Below are 19,327 nucleotides of genomic sequence, written 5' to 3'. Positions count from 1 at the left end.
TCTCCCCTCCTGCTCAGATGCCAAAGCACCATTTAGCTGGAGACGGACAGGACAGGGCGGGCCAGCTCCCAGAGCCCAGGGTAATTGCCTGTAATCAAAGCTCCCAGCCTTTGTTCCCCGGAGGGAGGGAGGGAGCGGCCCTGCTCAGAGGTCTGTGTGCTTGGGAGCTGGTGCCCAGGACCCCACCCTTCCTTCCTGCTGCCACCACTGGCCCAGCCCGGACTTATCCTCCTGGGAGTCGCTGGCCCGAGCTGGGCCCAGCCCTCCTTCTCCCGATTCGCTTGCCGGCTAGGCCAGGAGGCCCGTGTCCCCTCAGCTCTCACAGGAGTCAGTGACCTCAGCTCAAGGGGAGTCTCCCTGCGTGTGTGCACGTGGCTCTGATCTGTGCACAGCCTGGGGGCAGTGATCAGGCCTGAGATCCCATGCCCTGCAGGCGATGCCTGTTCCTGGGATTGGGCCCGTTCAGTCAGTCAGTCAATCATCACAGGCCTCAGGCGTCTGTGCACGTGGGGGCTCCCCCCATACTCCCCACCCCAGCTTTCCCCTCAGGTTTGCTGCCTTCTGGCGTGCACATACTCTGTGCCCATCAGGGAAGCCTGGGCACGTGGGTGCAGGCACTGGCAGAGGAGAAGCACCAAGCTCTGTGGGGTTTCCTCAGCCCCCGGCAGGGGTTCCGAGGCCACGCGTGACCAACCAGCCTTCTCTGTCCCACAGGTTGCAGACAGACCAGGAGCCCGGCCCACTCCCCCAGGCCAGCTGGGCCGTGGACGGCCACTCTGGCCCCCATGGCAGGACTGAGGACAGCTTGTCCTGCATGGGTAAGTGGTCCTGGGGATGGACTTGCTCCTGGGGAGGGGAGGCCACTGCCCACCTGATGACCAGGTCCACCTGTCACTACCGGGCATCAGCTGTGAATTGCACTTTGAGCTGTGGCCGTTGTTGGTTCAACCCAGAGCTGGTCCTTCAGGTGCAGGAGCACAAGGTCAGGGTAGCACAGAGGCCAGTGGGTGCTGTGTTTACCCAGCGCTCAGGTTGCGGGAGCCTCTGAGGCCATGACAGACAGTGTAAGTTGGGAGAGTGACAGCCCAGAGCCAGGGTCCAAGCAAAGCCCAGATTACCAGTGAAGGTGCTGGGGGCCAGGCCTACAGGCCACAACCACCCGGCCAGCTGCCTCCTCTCCCAGGACCACCTTTCCTATGGCATCTGAGGCCTAGCAGATCACGTGATGTGGAGAGTTCTGTCAACAGCCTCAGGAACCAGAGTGTGAGACTCACCCGAAAACAGTGATATCCTGTAAGGGCACAGACCACTGCGTGTCCCCAGGCTGGTCCCTGGCCCATGGCAGGCGCCAGTCGGTGTCTCTGAATGAGTGAATGATGAACGCGTGCGTGTACCGACCGTAGAATCTACCGTAGATTCTAAACTCTTAGCCGGGAGTGGGGTGGGTGCTGCTTTTCTTGCAGCATTACAGACATGTCTGGAGGACAGCTGTGAAATGCACCGGAGGTCTGTGACACTCCACACTTCAGGGAACAGCTCTGTCCTCTTGTTCCCCAGACAAAGGGACACTTGTACTAGGAAAGACATGAACTTGCTTTTGGAAAACCCGAGATGGTCACAGCTTCAAGTCAGTGCCCTGCTCCAGTGGGCAAATCTGGGCAGGGAAAAGAGCCTGATCCAGATGGCACTGGCCACCGCTGGTGTGCCACCTGCCCTGTCAACTGCTGGGCAGGCAGCCGCGTCCCTCCATCCTTTGGAGCCGTCTTCGGGCCTGGTCTCCAGCTGGGACTTAGAGCCACTGTGACCTGGAAACAGCAGCCACAGTCACTCTTCCCTGGCAAGCTGTGGGGAGGAAGGCTGCAGGGTGGGGATTGGGCATTGAAACAGTGAACCACCGCTCCCACAATAAGTAGACACGCAGGGGAAACGGGCATGGCAGGGGACAAAAGGAAACCAAATTTCACTGGCACTGAAAGACCATCAGATTAGAATGTGGTAACCAGGAAACTATGTCTCTATTTTTACACTTGCAGTTTTGTGAGTGTAATGGCTTCCTTATGTGTGCGCCACATGGCTTGAGCTAGCGATGCATGCCACCTAACCCGGCTCGCGTCCGTAATTGTCACCCGATGAGTCGGAGAGAGGACCTCTCATTGTGCTGCAGACAGGCGCCAGGAACCCCCAGGCTTGTCAGCTGCAAAACCACCCTCACCTGGACCTGAGAGTGGGGGTCACGCCATGGGGCAGAGTGCAGGAACCGGGGAGGTGGCTTCCTCAAGGCTCCTGGGCACGGGGGCAGGTTCACATGCTGCCTCTGCTCTGGCCCTGGTCGGGCGGTGTGGTGACCCATCGGGGCGAAGGATCCGCCCCGCTCTCTGACCAGTGGGATGGGGCGGTTTGGGGTCTGCTCATGCTTTGTAGGGCGCCTGTACTCTTCTGAACTTGGAGAGAACAGAGACGAGAGGAAGAGAGGAGACAATGAAGGCTTCCATTTAAGCCCTGCTCCCTCTACCCCTGAACTTCACTCAGGGCGTGATATTCATTCAGTCAGTCAGTCAGTCAGTCAGTCAGTCAGTCAGTCAATCACCAAACCGTCACTGGGTATCTGCCTTGTGCCAGCACCTTGCTAGACACTGGGATAAAAGATGAGTAAGACTGACCTGCCCTCAAGGATTCAGTGTCGGGGTTCATCCAGCTGCTCTAGAGAATCTGTTGGCCCCGCAAAAACTACCCAGTGACCGCCCTTGTCAGAACTGACAGGGCAGCACGGAGGGGCCCTGGGCTTATTCCCCCACTTTGTAGAAGGAGAATGGGGTGCTTTGGAGAGTTCTGTGTCATAGACTGATACGGATTTTATTCACAGAGCCCGCTCAGTTATTTCACAACTATTGATCCTGTCATTTCTATGTCACTTTGTGGACATGGGGCCAGGTCTGCCTTCTTCTGTAGCTCAGACCTCCCCGCTGGTCTGTGAGCTCATCTCGGCCTCTGCCCCGACTCTCCCCAGCCCAGCTGGTTGTACTGGTCGCTCCTGCTAAGACCCCCTTGGGTGCCAGCAGTGCAAAGCAGTGCACAGGCCACCATCAGATCTCCATTTGGGAAGCCCGAGGAAGCCAGGGTTGACATGTTGGCGTGGTGTGCCCACATGTGTGAGGCCGTGTACGGAGGGACCGGGAAAGTTTGCCCGAGGTTGACACAGACCGTTAATGAAGGGACTTGCCTCATCGTAACATATGTAGGGGGAACAGCCTCTTTCCTGCCGTGCAGAGAGCAGGAGGCCGTGTGGAGTGTACTTCAGGCTGTAGTCGTTTGCTTTTCTCCTGCTTTCTTCTCCCTTGTTCAGCGGACTCCATCTTTAAGCCCCAGTTCAGTTTCTGGTGTCCTGTGGATTTCAGGGGGGTGCCTAGTGTCTCTGTTCTGAGAAGCCTGCATCCCGGAGAGTGTGTATCCCGGGGAGCGTCTGAGCTTGTGGGGAGCTCTGGGAGCGTCAGGCCAAACCCCAGTATCCCCGCAGCAAACAGCTCGCGATCAAAGAACGCAGGAAGCCAAAGTGCTGACAAAATTTACGCCAATATGGGCGCATTTTTCACGGGCAGAGGTGCAGCTCGGAAGGGAACCGTGACTCCTTCAAGATGGCCTAATTTGTTAGCAGGTGACCCCTGCCTTCTGGCACCCCAAATGCTAAATGACCAAATGGCAACAATGATCTTCGTTTATAGAACACTCCCTCAACCCGAGCCAGCCCCAGGATGTCACCTATGTGGTTTTATGCTGAGTTCACACCACCGTCTTCTCTGCCCTCGGGGGACCTGGGCTAAGCTGAGCCTGATTTCCCAGCCATCCGTGGAGACAGGACTTGCAGACAGTTGACTAGACAACACAGACCACATTCCAGGGCGGATGGCTTTGTGTGATCTCAGGATCTGTCCCTATTGGCGGGACCCTCAGAGGTTCAGGTAGTTACACAGGGAGCTGTGGGGCAGCCAGAAATCTCAGCCACGGGAGGAGGAAGGAACATGATCTATTTGCGAAACGCACCACTGTCCCTCGTGACCAGGGCACAGAAGCCTCCCCTCAAGTGTCACCCTGAAGACCTGGGCTGGCAGGTCCTTGCCCCACCCCTGGGCAAAGGGTGGCCAGTTCTGTGGGTAACTTGCAAAGCCCAGGGCAGGTGGGAGCTGGCAGGGGCTTCAGTGCCAGGCATGGCTGCCCCATGCCACTCACAGCCAAGGCTTTAGGCCCTCCCTTGGGCTCCATGAATGGGCAGAAACTGGAGCAGAGTGGTTCCCCCACCTCTGAGATAAGAGGATTAGGGTCCCCGCTGAGAGACTTCCCCCACAAGGAGGCTGCCCAGCAGGGCTCACACAGAAGGAGCCCTCGTAGAGGCCATTGAAGAGAGTGAGGTGAGGAGAACACAATGACCAGGAAAATGAAGTGCTGGAAATGACCCCGCCTAATACTTGTCCTTCCGCGTCCTGCATGGCGGAAGGAATCCAAACCTCCTTCCTGTGTGTGGCTGGCGGGCGGGGGAGCCCGGCTTCCGAGGGAGCTGGAGATCATTAAAGGGTCAGGGCAGACGGAGGGTCCCAGAGTCTGGGCGAGGGGAGGGCAGACAAAGACGAGGTTGTCGCCTCCTCAAGATCCTGCCACCTCCGCCAGGGCTGGCGAAAGAAATGGGTGTGTTCAGTGGTGAGCATGGAGGCGGGCAGGTGGTGCAGGAGGGGCACTCAGCCCCCTGGCAGTGGAGGGAGAGCGGCCTAACGTCCAGGGCGAGCTCACCGCACCCGTCCTGCTGAGAACCTGGTTTCCATGGAGGCAGGAAGGGGCACAGAGGCCCGTGGGCTGGGGCTGGGTGACAGGGCCGTCCTCCTGGGGCGTGCAGCTCCACCCACCCCGCCAGTGAGTGTTCTGAACGTTTGCACAGCCGTTTCTATATGCCAAGTAACTACCAGTGATTATTGTATTACAAGTCATTACGGTAGGAACCCATGGCCTACCCCTGCTAAGGTCAACGCCTCATTTAAAATCTTAAAACTCGAATAAAGCGCCCAGGTGCCAGATGAGCGCAGCCAGTGAATGTCTTTCCCTCCAGACGGGAGGAAGGCCAGGTTCTGTCCCCAGCTGGCTCAGGGTCACATGCGGACAGGCTCTCCTTTTGTGCCGTTGTCTGCTCAGAACCATGCATCTCCACAGACACGGGGACGTGTTCGCGACGCAAGACTTACATCTGATGGTTGGTTTTATGGACCTTCTGAATCCAGTCTGAACTGGTTCAGAAGCCCCGCTCTGCCATGGTGACGTCATTGCAGGCCTGGCCAGAAACCTCAGGTTAGGACCTTGTGTGTTTCTGCATCAGGTTTTTGGGTTTCCTTGGCCCATGTTGAGGTAACAGAATTCATCACGAGTGGGTCAGTGTTGAGTAAGATTAGCTTTGAGGTTCCACTTAGTATTGTGACTCAGGGACCTTACAGTGACCAGCTCTGCGTGGACGTGGAGGGTCGGATTTGACACTAGGTGTGCCCATATGGGCAGTTTGCGTGTCACCACCCACCACGTGGGCACAGCCGCAGCACACTCTGCCCTCCTCTTCCCTGCCTGGGGTTCCCCGTCACATGCCTGCAGTTACCATGACAACCGCTCTGGGCTGGTCCAGGTGTAAGGAGGTACGCCTGGGTGGTGCAGAGGTCCTCTGGGCCCAGTGTGCAGTGGAGCCCCCAGCAGGTGTGTGTGGGACAGTTGCCATGGCAACACACGCCAAGCACATATGGGAGACATCTAGACTCCTTATCCTGGCGTCTTTATTAGCTTGAGGAACAGGGGGATCTGATTTTAAACCAGTGTCGTTTCACACAGAGTCCCCTAGATGCGGTGTTTTTCTCCTGCTGTAAATCCATAAGCAGGGGGATTAGGTTCTCCACCCCCCACTTCCGCCTAGTTCGTGACCCGCCAAAGTGCAGAGAATATAAGTATTCCCTTATGGCCATCCAGCAAGGCAAGAGGAGAACCAGGACCCCAAGACTCCAGAATAGGGAAGTGCCCGGGGTGGGGGAGGGGTCCTAGGCTTGTCAGGACTGCCGGGGCCCTGGGAGTGACGAGGACCCCAGGACAGAGGAGACCACAGGCTGTGCCCAGAGGAGACGTCCCACACCCCTGTCCCCAGCCCCGGATTCCATGGGCCCATCTCAGCGTGCCAGTGAGGTGCAGAGCCGTGCAAACCCCGGGGCAGTGGGGCCTCAGCAGGGCAGGCTGGGGGGCTCCTGCCCACGTACACTCCCCCTTCAGGACCCGTCCTCCTCTCTCTGCTTGGGAGTTCCACACTTGTTGGGGTCACAAGCAGGTGTTAAGCCAGCCCCCAGAAACAGCTGCCTGGTGACCGCATGGTCACGGGGAGTCAGATTCTGACCCCGCAGCAGCCCGCTGGGTGAACATGGGCGGGTTTCTCTTACAACGAGGACATACGTAATCCCTGCTTCATAGGGTCTGTGAAATGATGCCTGTGCCCGTGGCTAAGGGGGCCCCTGACCGCAGTTGGTGGCAGTCGCTGGTTGACAAGCACTGGGTAGCCCTGACCAACCACCGTAGGGAGGTGCCGTCATCCGTCCATCCGTCCGGGCTGCTCTACCAAAGAGACCACAGACCAGGCGGCTTAAACAACAGACCTTTACTTCTCGCAGTTCTGGGGGCTGCAAGTCCAGGATCAAGGGGCCGGCCCAATGCCCTCCCTCCAAATATCATCACATTGGATCAGAGCTTCCATGTATGAACTTGAGGGAGACACAAATATGCAGTCTGTATCGGGGGGCTTGCAAGTTGGCTAGAAGGAGGGGATATGTCCCCAGAACATAACCAGGCCATGTGGCCACGTGGCCCCTGACAGTGACCCATAGGTGGGAAGGTGAAGGTCAGTGTGGGGTAGTTAGGGAAGGCTTCCTGGAGGAGGCGGCCCTGACACTGGGCCTTGAACGGTGAATGGGGCTTGAATTCACAGAAGCCATTCAGGAGAAGGGCAGGGGTGGGGTTAGCCTGGACCACAGGGCAGGGAGGGGTGAAGGCCTGAGGCTGTGAGTGGGTCAGCACTGGCCTCTATGGCCACCAGGTAGGGCGCATGGGACAGTCCTTACCCGGAAAGCCACCAGGTCATCAAGCCACAGACACACTCCCCATGGGAGGCCATGGGGCTCTGGCTTTCCCAGGAGAAGGAAGGTCTCAGCACCTGGCAGTCCTGGGCCGTCTCCACAGTGCCTTCCATCCATCAGGGGCCGGCCCCTGCCGAGGGAGTGAGACCTCGTGTTCCAGCCCTGGGTCAGAGCAGGAGCCCAAGCTCAGCCCTCAGTCAGACCTCCCAGCCCTGGGCCAGTCCTCCGGGGAGTCCCTCAGCCACCTTCCCACTGACCCCTGGTCACTTAGCCCAAAGCGCCCAGCTCTCAAGGGAGGACCTGTGTCCCTCCCATCCTGGGAGTCCTGTCCTGCAGCTGGGGACGCTCTCCTGGGCTCTATCCTACCACCTCATGTGACCGGAGGTGCCTTGTTCTTGTCTCAGGCTTGGTCTCTGCCCCTCCCTTTTCACGCCCTGGGCAGGCTTGGCTGCTCCATCCTGGCCTGCTGGGTAGAGGCCAGGGGGATGGGTCCAGCTGCATGAGCTCCCAGGAATGCAGGTTGTGGGTTAGAATTTCTCAGCATTTCCACCCTCCCGGAAGGAAGCGCTCCCTGAGACAGCTGGGCCAGGAGGCAGCTCTGAGGCCCCTGACCCCTGGCCCCACTCCCAGCCTTCGGTTTGCTGAGTCTCATTTTCCCCGTAAGACAGGCAGGCAGCAGACCTCTTCTGAGCCCACACACCTGGCCTTGTGGCAGAAGAAAAGACCCCAACCTCTGAGCTTAGGGTGCCTCCTGGGACCAGACAGGCAGAGCAAAGGTGGTGACGAGGCCCCAGAGGTGTGAGCAAGCTGGCGTATCCGTGGGCCCCTTTCCTTTTTTAGGTGGCAGTGGCGGGAGCTCAATTTCCTGTTGGGACTGCTACATGTGCCGGGGAGCCTGAGGATACCTTGCCCACTCTTGTCCCTGTCTCCCGGAGGTGTGGCGAAACTCCTTCCACACCTCCAAGCAGAGCAGAGACATGGGCAGGAGAGGGTCCCAGCAGTGATGTGCCCCAAGGTCATTGCCCTAAAAAACAGGAGCTTCCCTCAAAGGGACCAAGAGGGGTCCCTGCTGGCCTCTATGCAGCCCAGGGTTGCAGAGAAGGCATCGCTGGGACAGCATCCCAGAGCCTGCCTTCCCTTCCAGCACGCCAGCTGCACTGTCTCACCGCGGGGTTCTGGGAGGTCACTGCTGTTTACGATCCCCCACACATCTGCTCTGAGTCACACATTCGTTCATTTACTCAATCGTCATTCACCAAGTATTCTTGAGAGCCCACTGGGTACAAAGCGCCCTGCTGGTTCTGAGAAAAAGTCCATCACCAGTAAACCAACCAAAGATGGAAACACAAATGAGTGGGTGCAGAGTGCTGGCCACGGATGTTAGCCGACGACTCAAGTGGCCAAAGGGACCTCGTCCGAGTCAGGGAAGGCGTCCTCGACGAGGTGCACTTGGCCTCAAGAAGGGCCAGAGCGAACAGAGGACGCCGATCCTCTCTCCAAAACCAGCTCCTCTGAAAGCTTCCTTGTCTTCAGTGATGGCAACTCGTCTTAGCGTGTGCAGGCCCAGAGCCTCGATTCTTCTCTATCTGCCTCGTCCACCTCTGCTCCATCAGCAATTCTGATGGCTTCAAATTATAGCCAGAGTCTGACCGCTGTCACCACCCAGCTCCAAGCTGCCATCGTCTCACCTAGACTCACCTGCCGCGACCCCCGCCCTCAGCTCCCACTTTCTCCCAAGGTCACCTTTCAAGGTCAGCAGGGTGGGGGCAGCCTCGTTCAATAGTCCTGCCTCCTTGCCACCTTCTCTTCCTCTCCCCACCCCATCCACTGGGCAGAGCCCCCAGACTCCCCCAGACAACCTGGGTCACAGCTGTTTCCAGTCTCAGGGGTGTGAGGATGTGAAATCACACAGCAGGCCTTTCCTTGGCTCTGTTACAGCCTGTATCTGCGTTCCTCAAATCGCTTTAAGTTACCGGTCAACAAACGTCATTCCACCCCCATCACAGAGGGGGAGAGGGGCGTGGGGTGATGAGCCGGTTTTGGGGGCCTGGGGGTTAGGGACTTACTTGCATGATTCCAAACCAGTGTCTTTCCCACCTCCCCTGTGGAAACCGGGCAGGATCCAGTCGTCTCCCACAGGTCACCACAGACCAGCACCCCGCCCCCTCTGCCCGCATCACACAGCTCTCGTCTGTCTTCAGTGGACGGCCCACAGCCTGTCTGTCCTGCAGAGTGGGAGGGGCTCGGGGCTGGGTTTGGGCATGGTGTGACAGGGCCAGCCCCGTCTTTTTAGGAATGACTGGAGGAAAGGTTCTGCACATTGGCCTTATTGACTGATGCTGGAATGGCTGTTGCCACGGCAGCAGAGGTTCCCACTGCACCAGAGGATGGTGGGAAACTCAGGGGATGTGAAAGGAATCAAAACAGAGCCTGATGGAGGGACAGGCCACATTAGGAGTGGCTGAGGTTCCAGGATGCCAAGACGAGTTTTTACAGGGACCATCACGTGGCCATGGCAAGTCCCTTTCGAGGGTGACAGGGAAAGGCGACGTGTGGACAGAGGGAGGACTGGCCCTCAAGGGGATCCCCACGGAGTTAACATGAGATGAACGTGGAAGGTGTTTTCCCACTGACAGACAGGTGGCGTTTGTTCAGGAGGGAGTGGGGGGTTTACAGGGTTTTGGGGGGACAAGTGACTCACTTCTTGAAGGAGGCAGCATGATTCAAGGAAGGAGGGGACTTGGGATTTGGGGCATATGACATCCCTGGAGCGGAGACAAGGCAGAACAAAGAGGAATAAAGAGAGGGGATGAGGAGTGAGATACCCAGGAGAGGAAGAGCTGGTCCCAGGGCCAGTGGGCCTGTGGGACAAGGACGTTCCAGCGGACAGAGCAACGTAAGATGGTGTTTCATCAATTCTAAAGATTAATGTGATGGGAGTGAACCCACAGACCTGGGTACCAGAGATCAGGGCCCAAATGAACCCCAGGGAGAGGTGGCAGGTGGAAGGGACCTTTCGGCCACAGGGCCACCCGTTCATTTCTCCTTGACTGCTAAGGATGAATGTATATGCAGTAAAAAAACATAGAGACGACAAGCAAGAGCCGCTGTAACCTGGTACCTCAGAGTACAAATGTCCCCGGATTCTCACATTGCTATTTTTAGGAAAGGTGATCCTCTGTGATCGAATTGTGCGTGTGTTGTGCAAATTAGAGGATGGCCTCTGAGTGAGGCGTGACTGCGGTCTCATTAAAGCGGCCTGTGGGGTAGGAAGGGAGGGTGTGCATCCCCAGAGATTTGACACCAGGATGGGGCCAGAGACCTTCCCTGAGCTAAGCGGGCGTCCTGTGTGTGTGCCCAGAGAACAGCTCAGGAACGGCCTCGTCTTTGGGCTCTGCCTGTGCCCAGGCCACGTCCCAGCATGGAACCCCTTCTGTGCCTTTCAGCCACCAGACTCCCTGCTTGTCAATGCCCCATCTGGAATCACAGAGCCCTCTCCACCCGAGTTTCCTAGGTGCTGGACATAGGCCCCAGGCCAGGCTGCGTTGTACCCTCTGTCACAGGACCTTCTGGTAACTTCTCCCAGTTCCTCTCCTCCAGTCCTTTGAGGCAGTGGCAGTGCTGGGCGGGCGTGAGCCTACCCTCCTGCTTCCTGCTCCCCTGGTCTGCGTCGTACTCCAGGAAGCCTTCGGGATTTCCTCCACCATTGTCCTTCCTGCCGGCACAGCCCCTTAGTCCTACACTCATGTTTTCAGGACCTACTATGTGCCAGATGGCACCCACAACAGTCGGTGAGGCAGCCAGGGGCGCTGCTCTCCGGGCTCTGTCCTGTCATCCCTGCAGTGAGCACACACACCTAGTGTGCACCCGTGATGAATGTGTTGATGTGAGTGACACCGCGTTCCCACAGGGACAGGACTTGTGTTACCTAGCTTGTATCCCCTACCCGACATTGACGTCCTTGTGGGCAGAACTTCCTTCTTCCTCTGTATCTCCACCAAGGGCCTGTGCTTCTTACAAGCACCCGTCTGCGTGAGGACTCACGTTCCCGGCACTGTGGGGCGCACAGCCCGTCCGAGGTGATCCCTGTCCTTGTGGGTCTCAGGGGCTCCCACTCCAGCCCCGCCGTTGTGGAAGGCAGAGTCCTGGGAAATCCCAGGACCAGAGGCATGCGGGGTACACACACAGTGCACGGCGCCCAGGCCCCCAAATCCATTTCACCCCCACAGTCCCAGCACCTGCTCCAAGGTGCTCACCGGGTCAGCAGGTGGACCGCGCTGCTGCTGGTGGGGACACAGGCCACATATACCTGTCACCAGGCAGGCGGATGATTAGCTCCAGGAGAGTGACAGAGCCATGGCACAGACACATAGCGTCTTCATCTTCCAGGGGAAGGGGAGAGGGAGGGTGGGGAGGGCTGGGCAGGTAATCTGAGGGCTGGCACCTTCTGGCAGAATGCTTAGGGTTTGACCGTGCCCAGTGTGGCTCCATCTGGGGCCTGCCTCCCCTGGAGCCAGCTTTGCTTTCCGGCACCCCTCCACGTTCTCCTGTGCCTCACTCTCTGTCTGAGGACCATTTGCTCAGGCACCTTGGCCCTGACTTAGGAGGCCAGTCCCTTCTTCTGAGGGACAGCTCCAGCCAAGTGCTCTGTCTGCCTCTGCCCCCGCCCTTCCACCCCATCTCCCTTCCCTGGGCCCAGGCAGGAGGGGAGGCAGAAGGGCGAGGAAAAGGCTTTTTTCATTTGCTCTGCGGCCCCACCTTTGCTCTGGTCGGCAAGGGACCTGTGCTAGACCTCCTGGTTCCCTAGGTTTGTCACAGCACTTCCCAGTTCCAAAGGCCTTTGGAGCTGGTTAGACCCACGATTAGAAGACACAGAGCCAGAGAGTGCAGTGGCTTTGACAAGGTCACGAAACCCATTCCCATGGGCACCTGGTCTGATCCCAGGAGCTGGTCCTTCCCTCCCATGGGGAGCCCCTCCCTGGTCAGCTGTTATCCCACCTCCTACCCCCTGAGCCTCAGACACTGAACTAGGTGGGACCCTCAGCCTCTAGGAGGGAAACCGGAAGCTTTGGGGTGGGGGTGGGGAACCAGCGACCTGGATATCTTTATCCCCAGCTCCCAGCATCCCTGCCCCCAGCCCACTCTCCCTCCCTCATGCTGAGCCAGGGGTTCTCAGTCCCTTTTACCTGCACCCCACATCTCCTCTGAAGATCCTTTCCACCACCCCCCTTTCTGGTCAGAGCCGGGGGCCACCATGTCCCTTGGGGAATGTAACCGCCTCTGCACCCGAAGCCAGGAGAAACACTGGTCGCATCCGTTACCACCTCCGCCCCCCAAACCCCTACTCACCCGCCCTGGATCTCTGCCGCAAATACCACCCCCTTCGAGCCAGAAATAGACACACAGCCCTCTCCCCCACCTCCCTCCGTCATGCACACTCCTCCCCTCCCCGGATTGCGCCCGCCTCCCCTCCCTCCTTCCTCGCTGGGAGCCGCAGCCGCAGCCCTGCTCAAGCGGGAGCGGGCAGGCGGCGAGCAGCGAGGGCGCTGTGGGCTGCGAGTCCACTGGACTCCAGGCGGGCCGGCGGGGCCGCTGCGGGGCTTCCACTCTTGCTTTGATTGATTTTTACATTTTAGTTTGTCTTTCCCCGCCCGCCCCTTTTCCTCCGACCCCGCCCCGCTGCTCCACGGTTTCCTTCCTTGCGTGTCTTCCCCTGGGCCCTTGGCTTGGCTCGCCTTCCTCCCTTCTCCCCCTCCCTCGTCCCTCCCCCTCCTCTCCCTTCTTCCTCGGTTTCTTCCGTCCTTTCTCTCCCCTCCCCTCCCCGCCCCTCCTCCCTGCGCTCTCCCGCCCCTTGCCTGCAGACGCGCGGATCGTCCATGCGCTCCTCTCAGGCAGAATGCTGAGCAGCGGCGTCAAGAGCGCGCAGCCCGAGGGGGAGCTGAGCGGCGGCGGCGGCGAGGGCGCGGGGAGGAAGGCGGCGGACGGCAGAGGCATGCTGCCCAAGCGCGCCAAGGCGCCCGGCGGCGGCGGCGGCGTGGCCAAGGCCAGCGCGGCCGAGCTGAAGGTCTTCAAGTCCGGCAGCGTGGACGGCCGAATCCCCGGCGGGCCGCCCGCCTCCAACCTGCGCAAGCAGAAGTCGCTCACCAACCTGTCGTTCCTCACGGACTCCGAGAAAAAGCTGCAGCTCTATGAGCCGGAGTGGAGCGACGACATGGCCAAGGCGCCCAAGGGCTTGGGCAAGGGGGGGTCCAAAGGCCGCGAGGCCCCGCTGATGTCCAAGACGCTGTCCAAGTCGGAGCACTCGCTCTTCCAGGCCAAGGGCGGCCCTGCGGGCGGCGCCAAGACCCCCCTGGCTCCGCTGGCGCCCAGCTTAGGGAAGCCGAGCCGGATCCCGCGTGGCCCCTACGCTGAGGTCAAGCCGCTCAGCAAGGCTCCGGAGGCGGCTGTGAGCGACGACGGCAAGTCGGACGATGAGCTCCTCTCCAGCAAGGCCAAGGCGCAGAAGGGCTCCGCGGCCGTGCCCTCCGCCAAGGGCCAGGAGGAGCGCGCCTTCCTCAAGGTGGACCCCGAGCTCGTGGTGACCGTGCTGGGAGACCTGGAGCAGCTGCTCTTCAGCCAGATGCTGGGTGAGTCCTGCCCCCGCCCCACCCCGCCCTGCTTTCTCCTCGCCAGCTGCAAGAGAAGGGGAGGGGAAGCGCACCCCCACCCTCCTCCTGGTCCTGCTCTCCAGATATCGGGTGGGCATTGCGCCCAGACGTGCAGGGCTGGCCCACCGCCAGGTGCGCGTGGCTAAAGTGCACCTTCTTCAAAAGGTCACCAGGAGCGAGCCCAGGCCCTGCTGTGGCCTGAGGTGAGGCTGGACAATGGGTGGGGGTCGTCGGATGCTCAGAAACAGAGCTCCTTTGCTTCCAGTTAAACCCCAGAATCCCAGTGGGCACCATCGGGGCCTGGTGGAGACCTCAGCGCTGCTACGGTCTGCACTGGGTAAGCGCATCCAGCGTTGCTAGGGGAGTGTGGGGGAGAGCGGGTGCAGAGGACAGACGTGGGGAACGCAGATGTGAGCTGAGGCCCCACTTCCTCTGTGGGTCTCCAGTGGGAGCACGGGTCGGATATCCCCGGTGTGGGGGTTCTGGCAAGGGGACCGTCTGGGGCCAGCGGGCAGGCCGGCAGCCAGCTGCACACATCTGGATGCGCGTCCTATCCCTGGGCCGGCTCTGGCCCAAACCTCTACCTCCGGGTTTTTAGAGAATGTGGAAAGATCTGGGCTTTCGCACGGAGCCTCCTGGTTGACGGGGAACCCGGTGCCCTTGGGCTAATGGAAGCCGAACGGGCGGGAAGGGAGGAACAAAGCTTGCTTGGGCGGAGGAAGCGCAGAGAGCGGCCCCATTGTTCTCCAAGCCTGGGAGTCTATGCCCCGGAACTGCGCTGGCTTGCCCGGAGAGCCTTTGCCCAGAGAGGATAGATGGGGTCGTGCGGGACGCGAGGCTGCGGCACCTCGGGAGCCGGCTCGGGGGCGCTGGGGCTGCGGGAGCACGGCGACCGGGCCTGGAGCCCGCAGGCCTCCTTGGCTCCGCGGACTTGTTGCAGTGGCTGGGATGTGGGTCCTCCGGCGCCGGGGGGACCCAGCGTCCGGGGTACCAGGCGGGTGCCCGCTCCGCAGGGGGTTGGGGGGGGTTGGGGAGGGGCGTGTCCGCGCTCGTGTACAGGGGCGGGGCTGACGCGGCAGCATCCGAGTGACAGGCTGGCGGAGGTGGGGCGGGTGGGCATGGACCGCGGAGGTGGCGCTCGCCTGCCGCCCTGGAGAATGCGGCGCTGGAGGCCGGTTGGCCCTGCCGCAGTCTTTCCAGGACCCCCGGACTCCGTTGTGGGACAGGATGAGCCCCTGGCCAGGAGCAAGGGTTTGGAGCCCCGCGGAGGAGGCTGCTTGTGGGCTTTGCGGGGATGAGGGCGGATGGGGTTTTGGGTGCAGACACTGACTGGGGTGAGGGGGGGGGTCCTCAGGGAATGTGCCCCCCTGTGCCCAGTGCCGCCCTCACGGAGATGACAGGCTAGGGGGTGAGACAGTAAAGGAAAAGAGAATTCTAGGCACCAAGGACAGCTGTGAAGAAAAGGAAAGGGGACCATGTGATGGAGAGGGGCTGGGAAGGAGAGGCCTGCCCTCGGCCTGGCAGGAGGTGCTGAGGGAATGGTGACCAGGCTGGAGGGGGAGGGAGGCACAGGCTGACGGCAGGTGGGGACGGCGTGCCCCAGGGACTGGGAAGGGGTGGGCGGGATGCAGTGGCAAGGCCTCCAACAGCAGAGGACACAGCTCTGTTTTCAAGGTCAGGGCTTCCCCTGTTTGGGATGAGCTGGCTGGTCTGGGCTGTCCCCAGACCTGGAAGTCCCGGCTGCCCCAGGACATGGCTGCCTGGCTGAAGCCCGCCTAGTTGCTTCTCAGGAGGCAGTAACCACAGACACCCTGACAGACGATCCTCCGCTGGCTGTGGAGGGGCTGGGCTGTGGCCCCCACTCCTGCACCGTCACCTGATGGGGCGCCCCTCCACAGCCTGGCAGATGGGAGAGGAGGCGAGAGGACCTCCCCCCACTCCCCAGGTGGGAAAGTGCAGGCTCTGAAGCCGAGTTCTTGGTCTCCTGAGCCCTGAGCCACAGGTGTCTAGGAGACCTGACTGAGAGGAGGGAGTCTGCAGGTAAGGGGGAGCCTGACCAAGGCCACCAGGCTGCCCTGCTGACCCCACAGAGGGCCTTACCTCTCTGGCAGTGCGAGAAGGCTGGCAAGTCTGGCACACTTGCTGGCTTATTTCTGGCTGAGAGGACCCAAGGGCGGGGGGAAGGATAGACTGATTGGCGGGGAGAGGGGGGACAGTAGAGCCAGGTCAGTGTCTCAGAGCCCACGACGGTGTTCTCTGTAGTCAGGATGAGCCCTGAGGGAGCAGGGTGGCCCCTGGGGACTGGAATGGCTGCTTTGACGCCTCAGGAGGGCGGCTGAAGACACAGGGTGTTTGTCTCCCCCCAGGGAGGCTCAGAGTCAGGTTACACTCACTCCCTGGTACCATCCCAGACCCAAAAAGCTGCCAAGACCCAATTTCTGAGGGAGGGGGGTGAGGCAGCCCCAAATAAGAGCCTTTCTGGAATACAAGGGAGGAGCTGAAACCCGATCACCCCCTTCCCAGAAATCAGCTGGGGCCCAGATGGTCCAGTCGGGAGCCCTGCCCCTTCCCTCGCCTCGGAAGCTGCAAGATAACTAGGGTCCCACTGGGGAACCCCAGAGATTTGGAGACTGAGGGGTGAGTGCCCGGAGGTCATGCCAATCCCTGGAAGCAGAAGCCCCTGGAAGTCCACAGTGGGCAGCTTAGCTCCCACAGGCAAGGCGCCCCCACCCCCACAAATGGGGGGAATTGCCATCCTGAGTTGCCTGTCTGGGCATCCTGAGCTCTAGGACTGCCTCTGGGACTCAGTTTCCCCATTTGTGAATGGAAGAGATGCTGCCATGGCTTTTCCTTACCTGTAGGGACTGGGGAGGGGGTTCAGAATGTCCCAGGAGACTGAAGGAGAACAGTGTCCACAGAGCAGTGGGCACTACAGCCCCACTCCAGGCCACACTGTCCCTGCCTCCCCAGCCCCTGGTCAAGGATCTCAATGCGGAATCAGTCTGTCAAGTTCCCACAAGCTCAGCTTTCCCTTCTCCCACCTTCCAGGCAAAGGGACAAATTGGGACAGTAAAGCAGCCCAAGGTCAGGGTGCAAGGGGACCCAGGCACTGCAGACCCCGGTCCCACGCCCCTCCCTTGTGCACCAGGTTGCCATGACAACCGTTAGATCCTCAGAGGAGCGAGGAAGTTGTCCGTCTGTAGCCACTTGGCTGATGAGGGTTTTGGGGGGTGGGTGAGGGGTAGGGTGAGGGTGGGTTTCCACTGGAGAATGTTCTGGGCTGCTTTGAGGAGGCGAGGGGAGAAATGGTTTCTCAGACAGCTCTCCTTCTTTCTGTCCCATGCACTGGGGGTGGGGTGGGATACAGCAGTTCCTGTACCTTCTTCAGACAAGAACCAATGCCCAGAGTGCGCAGGAGGGCGGCAGGTACCCCCAGCACAGGCTCCGCACAGGGTCCCCGCCCCCCAGGCCTCGCAGGAGAGTGGGGCTCTGTCCCCTTCCCCTGGCCACTGCCAGCTGAAGGGGGGCTGTGGAGGGTGGGCCACAGGGAGGCGTGGGTGCAGACAGGAATTGGACGGACCTTGGAGCTGTGAGGTTTCTGTTCTTTGAGCGCAGGCGCAGTGCTGTGCAGGCCCCGGGTCCTGGCCCTGCTTTGGCGGTTGCCTTACTCACACGGCTGCAGCCAGGTGTTCTCCTGGTCACAAGGCCGCGGGGGGCTCGTTTCCCAGGGGAGCGGTGGGTGGGTGAGTCGGGCTCGGGCCAGCTGCTCTTCTGGGGCAGATGGTCCAGATGGAGCAGAAGGGCCTGGGGTGAATGTGCTTCCCTATGTGTGGACAAGGCCAGGAGGTGTCCTTCGTGACGTCACCCAGGCCCCTCCCTTCTGGAGGCGGACTGAATGGGTAACAGGCCCAAGTCACCTGAAATGCGGGGGTGTTTTCTGACATTCTCTTCTTGTCCACACCCCCCTCCGTGTCCATTACTGTGGCCACAACCACCCACCCTCTATGACCTGTCCCCAACCATAGGCTGCCAACACCAGACACTTTTCTGCTAACCGCCGACCTCACCCTTTTCGGCAACTGTCCCTCCGCATGCACACCACGCCTCACAGCCTCTGACCCCAGGGACGGAAGGTGCTCTGTGGGCCCAGGGGCAGCAGTCCTGTGTGGCCCAGGGTGCATCCCTGCAGCTCAGCGCTACACGCGGGGTCTCCCTGCACAGCAAGGAAGGTCTGTCTCTGTGCACAGAGACCACAGAGCCACAGAGCGGAAATCACCAGGCTGAGCCACCCACTTAGAGCTGAAATTCATCCCTTTGTAGCACTGTTGGCAGGTGGGTGTTCTGTTTGCACACTCCTAGTCACAGAGAGCTCACTACCTGTTTTCCTGGAAAGCACTCGTTATTAGAAAGACTTGAGCCCAGATTATGTCTTCTGGGCTTTTCTACCTGTGGATCCAAACCTGTGGTGTGGGTCCCTGCCTTCCACAGAGCCCGTGCCTTGTGCTAGAGTCAGGCACCTGTCCATATTCCATCCATCTTTTCTTTTGGAATACAACACTAGGAGGAGGAGCTGGACCTGTGCACCCCGCTTCCTGGCCCAGTGCAGTCCAGCTCCCCACCTGGACCCCTCACCTCCTCATGACATCTGCATCTCAGCACCTGGCTGAGATTTCTCCTGGCCCGCCGGGCTCTCCTCCCTGGACTGGAAACCCCGTGTGAGCAGCCAGCAGAGGGGAAGTGCATGTCATATGTTTCTCATTTGTGTTGGCTGACCCACTCCCACAGCCTGTTTGCATTACCCAGACGTGTTTGATGTCCCGGGAGCCTGCAGCCTTCCCGGGGGCAGGCGCAGCTCGCTGTCCCTGCGAGGGCAGGCTCGGTCCTGGGACCTTTAGAACGCTGGCCAGCCCTCCCACACCTGCCCCAGCCATTGCTCCTGGGGACGGGGCCCCCTGTAGGGAGAGGAAACCAGGGCCGCCTGGGCACACCCTGCCTGCTTCATGCACACCAGTCCCTGCACAGGTTCGGGTGCAGACTGGGACAGTGCCCAGGACCTGTTCATGTCTCCCAGATAGAGGCTGAGGGAGGGTTAGAGTTGTGACCATGGGTGTCCTGTATGGTCACTGCTGGGGGCTGAGTGGGCACAGTGATGCGTGCCTGCAGTAAGTAAGCGGGTGGCTTGGGGCTGTGCAGCTTTCATCAGCACTCCTGCCTCTGGCATGACAAGGGGCAAGTTGCGGGCAGGGGAGGAGGAGGACCTAACCGGCGTCCCCCGACTCTCAAGCCCGTTCTCGTGCCGATGCGGGGATGAGAGCGTGCCCAGCACCTTCCGCTCCACAGAGCTTCGGCTCCAGCCGGCTCCAGGCTCTCGCTGTCAGCACTGTTTTAGGTCGTGGCATGTTTGACATGGTCCTTCTCCAGCTCCGCGCCAGCCCAGACTCAGCAAGGCGGCCAGGACCTAGCTGTGGCCAGAGCCATTGTGAAGTCTATTTTAGGCATCCTGATGATACATCTCGGGGCCACTGCAGCCGGCAGCTTCTCCAC

General features: G+C 60.3%; 1 protein-coding gene across 7 annotated transcripts in view; it reads left to right on the top strand.

Moving 5' to 3' along the window:
• Positions 1-19,327, top strand: part of NAV1 (neuron navigator 1) — a 183,251-nt gene that overhangs the window by 55,949 nt on the left and 107,975 nt on the right. For 6 of the 7 annotated variants that reach the window (XM_033099889.1, XM_033099888.1, XM_033099887.1 and 3 more), the window contains 2 exons: positions 715-818; positions 12,998-13,762. In XM_033099889.1, the coding sequence (XP_032955780.1) occupies positions 715-818; positions 12,998-13,762 (869 nt within the window). The remainder of the gene's footprint in view (positions 1-714; positions 819-12,997; positions 13,763-19,327) is intronic. The other variant, XM_033099890.1, reaches the window with a different exon arrangement.

This window comes from Rhinolophus ferrumequinum, chromosome 27, assembly GCF_004115265.2.
Source record: "Rhinolophus ferrumequinum isolate MPI-CBG mRhiFer1 chromosome 27, mRhiFer1_v1.p, whole genome shotgun sequence".
Lineage (NCBI taxonomy): Eukaryota > Metazoa > Chordata > Mammalia > Chiroptera > Rhinolophidae > Rhinolophus > Rhinolophus ferrumequinum.
This window is presented reverse-complemented; position numbering and strand designations above follow the sequence as displayed.